Source organism: Acomys minous (assembly GCF_964271855.1).
Source record: "Acomys minous genome assembly, chromosome: 20".
Classification (NCBI taxonomy): Eukaryota; Metazoa; Chordata; class Mammalia; order Rodentia; family Muridae; genus Acomys; species Acomys minous.
In genome coordinates, this window is record NC_140502.1 from 11,363,764 (window position 1) to 11,378,432 (window position 14,669).

The window sequence follows — 14,669 nt, forward strand, 5'->3', positions numbered from 1 at the left end:
GATATAGAGTTTTCAAAATTCCTGCAGGGGTCAGGAGGAGGGATCATCCTTTGATTAGAGGAGAAAGATGAAAATACATAAGTGCCCATCTGATATGCTGATTTGCATGGCACTTCACATTCTATATCGTCCAGGGTTGAGGCAGAAGAAATATGTTCACTTTGACTTTCCTCTTCTTGCTCCTGAACATTCCAATTCTCATGGTCAGTTTCATTCATTCCAGATGCTTTTGGAGACTGAGGCAGAATGAAGATAAAGAAAGGACTTTTTTGTTAAGTTGTCCTTTTACTTTTGAACCAGTACAGAGGCCCATGCACCTGGAGGATTGGAACAAACTTCTGAATACATAGTAAGTGCGTTCATATTTTTCCAGGAAAATATCATAATAAATATTTCAGGAAGTATCTTAGGATGTAGATCAACACAGTGCTCTGAGTTTTTAGTCATGTTCTCACAGCATGCAAACCAAGAAAGAACTTTAAATCTTTGAAAGACCTATTGTGATATTTCCACTTTTACTTCAATCAGAGAGTGATCAGTTTGTTTCCACTTAGTCTCCCATTTAAAGAGTGGATGCTGAACAAAAAAGGGACTGAACCTTGATCCCGCAAATATATCCCTCTTATTCATAGTTTCCAGCTGCACAATAGCCAGTGATTTATTTCTAAAAGAAGTCTCATGCTAGTTCAATTAGTTATAGCATATATACGTGCAAGTAATGGCCATAGACTATGCTGATAGACCATTCATCATTCATCAGTGTGTGGTTCCTGGTGCATAGTCTGGAACCAGTGGTGTTTGTGACACACAAAGCAGCTGAGACCATTTATCTAGACACACAGTTACTCTATCCAAATCCTTGCATGTGGTCACTCTATGCCTTCTGAAGCTGTGTTGACAATGAAAAGAGCAGATCTGTCCACAAGAAACTTTCTGTAGGTTCCTGTGGCTCCCTAATTCATTTGTATACCTTTTTCAAACAATGGTTTATATGTATGACCAAGTCATAAATGAGAAAAAGCACAAACTTTGTCCAGATATTTTATTCTGTATACTGCTGTTTCAACATTTAATATTGGCATATTGAAATTTCACTGCAATTTGTGAATGTTCTACCTCTCAGTAGGATTCCAGTGTTGTTACTGTTAACATAAGGGTAGTCAAAAGACATTTTCTAGAAGAAAATGCTGTTATTAGGTATAAGCTGTGTGACTAAATCACATATGTGTGTAAGCAGAAAGGTGATGAACGATACTGGGATTGTGATGTCTGATCTTTATCTCTGCGCTCCGATCTGTAAATCTCTTGAAGACAAACTGGAAGCAAGTATATCCCTGTACATGTAAGGTCAGACTAGATTACAGCAAAGTATGATTTGAAACCGAGGATTCTATTGTCCCTTTGTGGCCCAAATAATCATTGCTCATGGCCATTCCTACACGTGAGAACATACATCTTTTACCAAATGTGTTTCTCTTTATGAAATTATTTAAATATAAATCTTTAGGAAATGATTCTCCTCCTGCAATAGATGAACTCAAAGAAAAGACAAAGAAGATTACGATTGCTAGAAAGGGATATGTTAACTACATTGACCAATAATAAAAATGTATTGTAAGTATAGGAGCCAAATGCCACCCTCACCAAAGTCCACTGTACCCCTATAAATCATTTCCTTACCACCTTATCCAATGTTGTTAATTTTAAGAGAATACACTGTCCACCCAATGACTTGCACAACACATGTATTGTTTATATTGCTCAATAATTCCACGTTACACACTTGATCAGAAATATTCCTTTATCAAGCCATTGGTCCTGCTTTACTTAGTAACAGAGCACAAGAAAACAGAGATGAAAACATTTTCTGTGGTAGATGTCAATAACACATGTTATATATGGAAGAAACACTCTTATGACTGTTTAAATCTTTCACAAGTTTCCAGCTTCAGATGTCATCACAATCTCACAACACAAGACATTTGTTTCAACACTTGGGGGTAAAATGCAATACTGTCTAGTACAGGATATGCCTTGTATTGACTACAAATGATTATCTGTAGATATGTTCATGATAAACACTCTGTCCTTTTATAGCAAAACAACTAAAAAATTCCCGTTTGATTTGGCATTGGCCTTTTCCTTGGATGAAGTTAACAGGAACTCTCATCTTTTGCCAAATATTTCTCTACAATTTAGAGACCTAGCAGCCGGTTGTATGACTCTATCAGAATTATATAAATGGTTGAGAGCTGAATTAGAAAATGAGTTTGTTGAACTTTTACCTAATTACCTCTGTGACATGGAACCTTCCTGTAGTGTGTTGCTTACTGGTCCAAACTGGGAAACATCAGCAGCATATCAGACATACATGTTACAACCTCAGGAGGTGAGATTTTGTTAGGTGGGAAAATTTGAAATCATGTCTCCTTTGAATCAACTCAGATATGTTAAAAGAGTTTAAGGAGGATCCTGGCCTCATGATTATGTCAATCTACTTGTTTAAGGGTACTTCTTCTACAGAGATATGATAGGGCTTTGTCACTTCGTCATTTCAAATAGAGAGGAGTGAATAAGTAACAACTAATGGGTATCTCTAGAGCATTGTGCAGAAAAAAATGTGTATAAAAGTTCTTAGAAATATATGCTGACTCATGCTGCTTCCCATGTCCTAGAGTCTTCACCTCACCTATGGACCTTTCCAGCCAGTCCTGGATGATCGTGAACAATTTCCAAATCTGATTCAGATGGCCCCCAAGGACATATCACTTGCTTTGGCCATGGTCTCCTTTATACTTTACTTCAGCTGGAACTGGATTGGTCTAGTCATCTCAGACAATGATGTCGGTATCGAATTTCTCTGGTATTTGAGACGAGAGATGGAAAAAAATACAGTCTGCCTTGCCTTTGTGAACATGATCCCAGTCAACATGCAATTATACATGTCAAGAGCTGATGTGTATTACAACCAAATGGTGACATCATCCACAAATGTTGTTATCCTTTATGGTGACATAGATACTACTCTAGCTATGAGCTCAAGAATGTGGGACTCTCTAAGTATGCAGAGAATATGGATCACTACCTCACAGTGGGATGTCAGTATAAATAAGAGGGACTTTCCCCTTGAGTCGTTGCATTTAACTTTTGTTTTTGCACACCACCATGCTGATATTTTAGGTTTAAAAAGTTTTTTGCGATCATTGAACCCATTCAAATACTCAGACAAATATCTTGCAAGCCTAGAGTGGATGTACTTTACCTGTGATGTCTTCTCATCTAAATTAAAAACACGGAAGAACTGCTCTTCCAATACCTCATTGGATTGGCTAATGGAACAGACTTTTGACATGGCTTTTATTGATGGCAGTTATCACATATACAATGCTGTGTATGCTGTGGCCCATGTGCTCCATGAGATAGCTTTTCTACAGGCAGATCATCAGCAAATGATCTACCACAACAATCTCAACATTAATTGCACTAAGGTACTGTTACTTCTCTTGGAATGTATTTGGTCTCATCAATATCATACTCTTTTAGAGTCTCTCACAGGCCAAATCTGGGTGGAATAGGAAAACTTTTTAATTAGGAAGATTTATGTACCGTTTCTAGCTAAGGAATGAAATCTAGAGGATAGCGTATATGCAGAATGTGAAGTCACTTGAGATGAGGGCACATTTTTCAATGAAGATCATGGATTTTGATACAGAGAACCTGAATAGTATCACACTGGCTCTAACACTGGAAATATAATCAATGCTTCCTTAATCAATCCTCTCCTTTATGAGAAGATGATTCCTTGTTCATTACTTGTCAAATATGTTGCCATAATTGCAGAGTATTACAAATTTTCTCTACTGATTCTGCCACCTGCTATAGACACTCATGTCCTTACTTGTGTTTGTGAGATTAATTACACAGGAATCAAATCTGGAATTCAGTTTAATACATATATCTGTGTTCAGTTGTGCGAATATATATTTATCACTTATCTGAATGTGTTTGCATGGCTTTGCATCTGTTTGTATAATTGTGTGACTCTGTACGTATGTTTTTATGTCAGCCTTCCTATCTTTTCATTTCTTGGTGGAAATGTGCATATGTTTGTCTGTTTATCAAAGTCTTTTTGTATAGGTGATTGTGTCTGTATGTATCATCCTGTATGTATTTGTCAAGTTAATATGTTTACAGGTGCCTCTGGTGTGTGTGTGTGTGTGTGTGTGTGTGTGTGTGTGTGGGCGCACGCATGTGTGTTTGGGTGTGTGTGTGAGTGCATGGATGTGTTGTGTTTCTCTTTATTTGCCTGCGTGAATGTGCATCTGTGTTCCAGTCTATGTGTATCTCTGTGTGTTTGGTGTTGTTATTCTATCTGCCTTTCCATGTGCCTTTGTATGTAAATACGAATTTATCAGTATTTCAGTGTCACTCAGTGAAATTGTCTTTATTTGTGTATAGCTTGCTTGTGTACATGTCAGGCAATGCATGTGAGTGCTTGTGTATGTGTTTTGCATGTTTCTACCTCTGTGTGTCAGTGCGAAGGCCCTACTGCTAATGTCTGTCTATCTGTGTATCATTGTATGTTTATTTGTGTGTCTGTTTGTGCAAAAGAGTGTGCCACTGTATTATGTGTATATCCCTGAATCTTTGTGAATATTTTTGGGTTTACATGTTTGCTTGTGTGTGTTGTATATCTATGTTTTGTTTTACAAGTATGTCTAATTGCTTGGTAGACTCTAAAAGAAATAAAATTCTGGGAATAATACAATAATTTTATTTATCAAGTTGCTTTCATTGATATTTCACCCCTGGGCATTTTTACTAAAATTCCCTTTTGGAAGAAATCAGAATATATTTTCCGACTTCAAGTGAGGAAATACACATTATAGTGTGAAGCCTGTCTTTCAGCTGCACTCTTTTGTGAGGAAGACCCACTTCACTAATCCTGTTGGTGACAGAGTGAATGTGAACCAGAGAGAAAAACTGGGAGAGGAATATGACATTTTCCATATTTCAAAATTGCAACACAGTCTTCGACTTAAGGTGAAGATGGGAAGCTTTAGCCCATACTTTCCACATGGTCAACAGCTCCATTTATCAGTAGCTGTGATGGAGTGGGCCACAGGAGATAAAAAGGTGGGTTGAACTGACTGTGCTGATTTAGCTCCAACAGCACTAAACACTGTTAAGTGTGCACATTGTAAGTTAGTGAAATGAAATAGATTGTGAAACAAGAAAGCAATTGGGGGAACCTATATTATTTTTCTTCTTCTCACTTATTAAGGTGACAGTTTTATTAATCCTTGACAAATTCAGACATGTGCACTATGTACTGTAGTCATATCAGAGCCTGTGTCTGATTTTAGTATTAATATGAAACAGTTCATCACCTCTATTTGGTATTATTTCCAATAAAGTAAGCAAAATTATTTTGATAACAATCTTCTTACCACACAGCGGTTTCCTCTCGGATATTTGAACTCTGGCACAAATGTTGAAATGACAGAGGCTAATTATAAAAAAGGAGTAAAATAAACATATGCAAATAATTAATTTTTAAATACTTCGTTATTTAGGTATACAGTGTTTTGGTGACATGTACACTTGCTCCCAAGAAGCAAGCAACAGATGTTGTTCTACAGATGGTTGTGAACCACCATATGGTTGCTGGGAATTGAACTCAGGGCCTTTGGAAGAGCAGGCAATGTTCTTAAACTCTGAGCAATTTCTCCAGGCCAAATCATTAAATTTCATTATTTTATACTGTCTAACTTTTTTACAAAAGTCTTAAAATTTAAAAACTCCTAATCATGAATTAACATTTTCAGGAACCATGTAGATATTCTATAAATTATAACATTGTTTTTCCTTTCTTTCTCTTTTACTTTTATGTCATTATATGTGTGCTACCTGCATGGATATTGTGCAACACTGGCACAAGTGGTGCAGATGGATGCCAAAAAGAGATGTAGATCCTTAGAAGCTTAAAACAGTTGATAGTCAGACTTTGGGTTCTAAAAATCAAATTTGGATATTGCTAGTGAGCGATAAATATTATTGAAAATGGTTCATGTTTTAATCCTTCGATGATGCCATGTACAAGAAATTGCCCAATTGATGAACCTTGCTTGTTACACTTAACTATGGCATAGTTCTTTTTAACTAATAAAAGGCTGTCTACTTTTCTTCTATGCAGGGGAAGGATTGATAGTAATAAAAATTTGGCTTTCATAAAAGAAATTTCTTGTTATGGCTCTTATATGGGTGGTTTAAAGTATCTAAGTTGCAAATTTCATTCCATTTTAAAAAAGATAATTACAGGAAAGATAATTACAAGTTTTATCTGAAGTTATATATCAGGTTGATAAGATAAAATAAAATGTATAGTAAATGATTCTTCTAAGAGTGGTGATAAAAGGCTTTCTAAGGGAAAAGAACATGTAAGTTGAAGGTGTAGCTACTGAGCTACATATCCGTTCAGTGGGAAGAAGTGAAGTTTCATATTTCTTAACTACACATTAGCTCAACTTTACATGAGCATCCACTGGAGGAGTATGCAGGAGTGAAATAATACAAGCATTGTTCTGCTTCTAATTTTGCATATCCCATTGAAGAAACAAACAAACATAATCATAACGATATTGAATAAACATGACTCCAAATGTTAGAGTTATACATGTAAATGAGAGTGTCCCATGACAAATTGTTAACAAACTAAAATATGATTATAAGAGTATTCTGAAAAAATGAAGAAAGTCAGATATGTTCTCTAGGAACATACAATGAGATATTAAAACTTGCATACAATAAGCCACTGAGTGACTATGGGACAAAGGACTTCAATAAAGATAAAAAATAAAATCTAACTAAAATAGATACCAAAAATCAAAATAAATAAAATTAAAACAACAGTATAAGGCCACACAAAGAGAATACTTCATAATGAATATAGCTTGTCAATTCTTGAAGACCAAGCATAAAATTTAGAAAATTCAAAGTATGACGAAGATAAACCAACAAGGAGAATAAAAATGATAGGAGATCAAAGGGATATGATGACAAGCTCAAATTAATAAACCATTAGCACAAGAGGAGAGAAAGGAAACACTAAAGGGATCTACATTGTATCCAGTAAAATGTGCTATGCATTCCCAAAGTACAACAGTTTTTGTGGTCATCTAGATACAATATTCATTTAAATACCAAAGTCCGATCATCAAAAAAAAAAAAAGCGAACTAGCCCTTGGCATATTTTATTTACATTTGTTTTGTAACAGAGCAGAGAAATACAAGCTTAAAGAGAGAAGCTGCATTAATATAAAGGTCCCTTATGGATATCAGCCAATTCCACTATGGACATTCTTAGAGGAGAGTAACAGTGGTGTATATGAAAAACTTAGAGACATAGCTGCCAACCCCAGTTACTCTATCCAGTATATTTATCCCCCATAAAAGAATGAATCAGACAAAAATTCAATAATAAACAGTTACAGAAATTCATGCCCACTGTATATGTAAAATATTGAATAAAATTGTTTTTAAAAAGAATCAATTCACTACTTCATCAATTAGTTTTCATCTTTTAATATACTTTGTATTAAGTATACTAAGCACTAATGGACATGTGCCCCTCAGTTCTTGTATATGAAATAAGCTCATTAATATCACAATAACATAATGTATAGGAAAGATATCAGTAAAACTTCTGATGTCAGTCTGTGTCTACTTTTCTCAGATGCTTCCTTCTGTGTGCAGTGATGACTGTGGTCCTGGATTCAGAAAATTCTCAAGGGAAGGAATGGCAGTCTGCTGTTTTGAATGCATCCCATGCCCAGAGAATGAAATTTCTAATGAGACAAGTGAGCATTTGCTATTGTGCTAAATTCTTTATGTGCATTATCCTCTCCCAAGCTCACTGACATTACAGAGCTGTCTAAAAAGCAACTGCACAAATAAAATGGGTCATTTTTCTAAGTTTGTTTTTCCAGGAATACAATTATTAATATTTCTTCAACAACAACCAACTCTTATGACTTTATCCTCACTGAATCTTATGAATTCATGGAGGATCACATTTTTTTCTAAGAAAGAGTTTTGATAATCAAACTGCAGTGTTAGTGAATTTTATACACACTATTTTCATAATAATTAATCTCATATAAGAAGTCATGTAGATTAAATTCCAATCATATCATTGAAAATATTATGTTCTCTTTGTATGTATGTATGCATCCCTATGTGACTTTGTGCACACCATTTATGTACAGGAGGCCATGTAGAACAAAACAGGGCATCAGACCCGATGAGATATGTCATTCTAGAGTTGGTACCAAATCCAAGTACTCTAATATTAACATAGAGGGAAATTTTCATTTGTAAAATTTAAGAAACTGCTAAGTATAAGACAGAAGATTTTGTGTAATATCCAAGGGTCTATTTTCAAATGTTCAATGTAACTCATATCTAAGAACATGGGGCTAAGTGGTCATTCATCATGTAGGAAATATGATAAACCTTTTAATTTTATATATATCACTCATCTACTAATCATATAATTTAAAAGGTTAGAGTGGTTTTGTACTGAAATCAAGTACTAAAAGATATTAAAATGGCATTCCTCCTACTCAGCTCCTATTATTCAAATGATTATTTATTTAGGGTTGGCTAAATGCAAATGACCAATAGATATTTTCCCCTATGTAATGAATTTCAATTTCTCTAAGGATATATATGGCCATTGAGATGATTTAGCAGTTAAATCTCTTGCTACTAAGACTGATGACCTGATTTCATCCCCAGGACTCATGTATAAAAAATAGATTAACAACTCCTGGAAGATGTCTTCTGACATCCATGCATTGCACCATACGTGATCCTCCAATATAACCAAACTAATTGTAATGACATTGTTATCTATGTGAACGTAAAGAAGATTAAAGGTGGTTTACATAAATGAAAACATAAAAGTTACACAAATATTATTTTTATTTTAATTATCTTATATATGTGGGGTGGCTGCATACATGTACACAATTGTAAATTCAGGTGGGAGGAAACGAATATCCCCGTGGAGATGTGCACTCGTGTTCTCTGAAAACCAGTACATTCTCTGAAAAGCTGAGAAAAACACCTAGGATATTATACAAATTATTTAACTACAGCTGTTCATATATGAATTGCTGTACATGAATAGAATAAACTCCCTAGAAGCACATGATCCTCTCTGCAGTTGTCCAGTGATTCCATGCAATTGCAGTCACATTTACCACAGCTGCCATGGTAGGAACGACAACTTATGACTGTAGCACTATAGTTTACACCATCAATCTTTGTTACCACATTTGAGGATTCTTGTGTTATCCTGCTTATATTGATAAAACATCTATTGCACCCTTGAGTACACTCAGAGTCTGGGTCTCATGGAAGCTGAAATTAGTGAAGGAGGAAGGGGCTGAATGATTCCAAACAAAACAGAATCAAGAAGAAGGGCTGTTCAGTGCTCAGTACGTTCAGGTTTCTACTTTCAGTGTTAGTGTTAGTGCTTCTCATGAACAAGTATCAGGATTTCTGTGTCCCTAGTGACAGAGGAGCATACACATGAGAGAATATTTATGTAATTGCCTACAATTTTCAAACATTAACAGTATATTCATATATGTTTTACCACTCACTTTGGCCCTCCTATTTACCCAATATAACTCAAGTTTCTATCAAACTCATAAACTATTTTGTTACTTTTAGATGTACTCACACACACATATACACACATACACAAACACACACAAAACACATACAACCACACACATATCCTATTACTTCCTTCTAATACTGTTTTTATGTCACTGTGTTTGGGATGGTCAGCTGAAACTATTACATCTATAATAGGTCTGGTCCCAGTAGAAGACAGAGTCTCCCTCTGTCACAGAGACAGCATTTCTAAAACAGTCAACCACCTCAGGAGGCACTGAATGTATGGGATTGGTGAATTTTTATTTTTAATTTATTTAATTAATTTATTCAGATTGTATCTAAATTGTCATCCCATCCCTTGTATCCTATGTTCCTCCTTCCCTCCTGCTTTCACTCTAGTCCCCTCCCCTATGTCTGTGTGTGAGGGGGACCTCCTCCCCCACTATATGGTCATAGGCTATGAAGTCTCATCTTGGTAGTCTGCTCATCCTTTCTCTAAGTGCCACCAGGCCTCCCCACCGTGGGGAAGTGGTCAATATGGGACACCGGGTTTCATGGAAGCATCAGTCCCATCGTTCCACTCAACTGTGGAGAATGTCTTGTCCATTAGCTAGATCTGAGTAGAATTTCTATGTTTACTGCATGTATTATCCTTGGTTGTTGCAATAGTTTGAGCAGAAGCCCTGGGACCAGATCTGCCTGTCCTAATGTCCTCGCATCTATCTCAGTCTCCTGGTAAGTGAAGAATTTCATGGGACATGCCTTTTGGGCTAGGGTCCAATTATAAGTGAATGTATACCATGTGAGTCTTTCTGCTTCTTGGTTAACTCACTCAGTATGCCATTCATTTGTCCACAGATTTCATGGTTTCCTTGTTTGTAATAGCTGAGTTGTATTCCATAGTGTAAATGTGTAAATGTACCACAGTTTCTTCATCTATTCTTCAACTGAGGGACATTTAGGTTGTTTCCATTTGTTAATGTTATATGTACTTACACACACACACACACATGCACAAACACACACAAACACAAACAAACACACAAACACACATACACACAACCATGCATACAACCTACTACTTCCATCTAATGTTGCTTCTATGTCGTTGTGTTGGTGCTGGTGAACTAAATATCTAACACCAATCACAGGTCTGATCCCAGTAGAAGACAGAGGTTTCCTTATGTCATAGAGACAGCATTTCTAAAACAGTCAACCACCTCAGGAGGCACTAAATATATGAGATTGGTGATTTTAAAATAAAATCAGCTACACTGTGGTTAATGAATTTACCTTCTGGAATTCAACAGCATAAGTTGTTTCATCATATCACAAAAATTGAATGACACAGAAATTATTCTGTGAATTTGTATCCCATAAAAAAAATGAGCATTATAAAATGGAAGTATCACAGTGTAGCAATTTCCTTCAATTATATTCTCAGGATAAATACAGATATTGCAATGCTGTTCTAATAAACTCTCAATAAAATGTGACAGCAGCACTAACAAAACTTTCCTTTCTCCATCAGATGTGGATGAGTGTGTGAAGTGCCCAGAGGACCAGTATGCCAACCCAGAGCAAAACCACTGTAGGCACAAAGTGGTGGTCTTTCTAAGCTATGAAGATCCATTAGGTATGGCTCTTGCCTTAATAGCCTTGTGCTTCTCTACATTAACTGCTGTGGTCTTTGCAGTCTTTGTGAAGCACCATGGCACTCCGGTTGTGAAGGCCAATAACAGAAACCTCAGCTACCTCTTACTTATGTCACTCCTGTTCTGTTTCCTCTGCTCCTTGCTCTTCCTTGGCCATCCAAACTCAGCCACCTGCATCCTGCAGCAAATCACATTTGTAATTGCATTCACCATGGCCATTTCCACAGTTCTAGCTAAAACAATCACTGTAGTTCTGGCTTTCAAAGTCACAGCCCGAAGACAGATGAAGTACATCCTAGTATCAGGGGCTCCTAACTACATCATTCCCATGTGCTCCCTATTGCAAGTAATTCTGTGTACAGTTTGGCTAGGATCTTTTCCTCCATTTGTGGATATTGATGCACACTCTGAATATGACCATATCATCATTTTGTGCAACAAGGGCTTAGTTACTGCATTCTACTGTGTCCTGGGATACTTGGCCTGCCTGGCTCTAGGAAGCTTCACTGTGGCTTTCTTAGCCAGAAACCTGCCTGACACCTTCAATGAAGCCAAGTACTTGACATTCAGCATGCTGGTGTTCTGCAGTGTTTGGGTCACCTTGATTCCTGTATATCACAGCACCAAGGGCAAGGTCATGGTTGCTATGGAGATTTTCTCCATCTTGGCTTCCACTGCAGGGATGCTTGGATGCATCTTTTTTCCTAAGGTCTACATAATTTTGTTAAGACCACACAGAAATTCTGTTCAAAAGATCAGGAGAAATATTATTCATAAACAAATAGTTCATGAGTTTCAATGTAATGTTTCTGCATAACCAGCAAATACTGGGATGAAATTCAAGATCTACTTGCTTTTAGAATGACTCTCATTGTTTCCTATAAAGATATTGGATAGCATTATCATGATGTCTACTCATTCTGCTATTGTTTATGTTTTCCATAAAACTTGGATCCTTCCCCTATTTCACAAGACCTAGCTATTTGGAAAAAGTTCAGTGTGGAACTGTAATTTACTGCTATAAAATACAAAAAAATAACCATTAAGAAAAAGTTCTAGCTTTAATATTTTGATGAATAACCATGACTTTTGTGACAACTCAGTGGTGGGGGTAAAATACATGATATTTTAATAGAGAGAACTGTAGTTTGAAGATAAAGTTAATACAATGTATTCTTTGCTGTGGGAAGGAAAGATACCTTAATGTTATTCTAGGAATTAGAGTAATGTAACATAGAATTGAGAGAAATATTGTGATGAAGAGACAGAATATTTTAAAAGATATATTGATGACATTGTCGTTATTAGTATGCCTTGTGCTTTGAGAGGACCTGATTAAATTTCCATTGTAGTCTTGAAAATTGATGCTCCCAACCTCCTGTAACAGTAGCTCCAAAACACATGAGATGCCCTGAACCTACATGTCTAAACAAAAATACAATCACACACACACACACACACACACACACACACACACACACACAATTACATTTTATTTAAAAGATAATAGGATATTACAAAGACTGTACTAGGAGTTTGCTTTTCAGGATTATAAGATCTACAATGGAAGGATGAGATGTGAGAAAAGATGACTGGGTCTCTCTTTGTACATCTCTGCCAGGGACCAAATGGCCTGAGGCCGACCCCCACCCATTCAGCATTTGCAGCAAACATCCTGCTGGGCCACTCATTAGGTATGCAAGGCATCCGGCTTAGTCCTGAGAAGACAGCGATCTGATCCTGAGATAACCACAGAGACATCCTGCTTTGTCTCACCTGGAAGACCCCTCCCCTTGCAAATGTTCCCGGGGCTCACCCCCAGAAGATTTTGTACTTTTCCACTACTCTCCTTGCGTACCCCCGCCCTCACTAAAGCAGGTTTTAAAAAGCCTGCCATTACCTTCAATAAACGGCTCTTGACAAGCAACTGTTCGCTTGAGCTCTGCGTCTCTCTCGCCCATGTCTTTAACTGCAGGTTGCGACCCCCCTCGGCCCCCCAATAACTGACCAGCTGGACTGGTTGGTGGACTAGTTACATGGACTAGTTATCCTAGTTACATAGACTAGTTACATCTCATGTAAAAACACTCAATTTACATTTAAGAGAGACCCAGTAAAACATTTACACAAGAAGAATAGCTTGTTTAAATGATCTCTTATACTATGTGTGAATTGTAGATACACTGACCTTCAATTTTTATGCATATGTCACATCATCTCAATATTTTGTTATTACACTAGAAACTACCATGATGGGCTTTTTTTGCATCAATATCCATGCGGCAATATTGTGTACCCTACTACTGAAAAAGGATTCTAAGATATATTTATATTTTTACTACAGTTATGGCTTGTTGGCTAAGAGCACTTGACAGTCTTGCAGATGGTCCAACTCATTTATCAGAACCTACATCAGGTGGCTCATAACCACTTGCAATTCCAATTCCAAGACATCTAATACCCTCTTCTGGACTCCACAGGTACATGAATACATGTGTTACATATGAATACACTGAGGCACACAGATGTACACAGAAAATAATAGTATAAACAGGCTTATATGCATATTACTAAGTAAAAAAGAGCTTAAATGGAGTTACACGAAATGGTAAGGGACACAATGGCTCTTCCTCACAATAGGTCAGTGACAGGTATAGGTTATTTTTGTGGTGTTGGTCCATGGTATCTCATGGGCTTACCTAAATGTTATACCTATTGCCATTGCTCTTGATTCCACTCAGAATTTGAAATTGAGGCCCTTATCTCTTGAGTTAATGGAGAGAGAAATCAAATTAGTGCTGGCCTGGGAGCTCAGCATTCTTGGAAAACATACACGGTGCCAGAAGGTATACTAGTGGGAGAGAAAAGGTGTACAACACTTTCACCCAGGTGATAACCCTGTGATCCATCAGAATGTCTGGCCTAGCAAGAGATGCTCACTGGTGCAAGAGTAACATGAATGCTATGGGAGTAATCAACCAGCTTTTGTTTGTACTTAAAGCCCACAACATGAGTTAGGGCATTGTGGCAAAAATGGTGAAGGAGGACCCTTTATTCAGTCTTAGTAACAGTGTGACCAACACCCTCTGGAAATAAGTTCATAGAATTCTCAAAAGGCTAAAAGTGAAACTGCTACAGGATCTAGCATGTGCCCAAATAACTCTGTATGCTATGACAGACACCAACACATCCCTGTTGTATTTTCTAAGAAGTTGACTCGGTGACAATGTGTGTCACTGTTGAATGGATGGACGGATAATGAAAATGCACCATATATACCGGAGGCCTCGAAGCAAGTCGCTTCTGGCTGCCAGGGGCCGGGGG

General features: G+C 36.9%; 1 protein-coding gene across 1 annotated transcript; it reads left to right on the plus strand.

The window, feature by feature from the left end:
- Window positions 1-2,218: 2,218 nt before the first annotated feature.
- On the plus strand, window positions 2,219-12,162 carry LOC311590920 (vomeronasal type-2 receptor 116-like; the record flags this gene model as incomplete). The annotated part of the gene is made up of 6 exons (XM_084770213.1): window positions 2,219-2,389; window positions 2,676-2,847; window positions 3,181-3,488; window positions 4,909-5,136; window positions 7,736-7,859; window positions 11,222-12,162. The coding sequence occupies 6 exons, from the start codon at window positions 2,219-2,221 to the stop codon at window positions 12,160-12,162; spliced, it is 1,944 nt and encodes a 647-aa protein (XP_084626339.1).
- Between the last annotated feature and the right edge of the window lie 2,507 nt (window positions 12,163-14,669).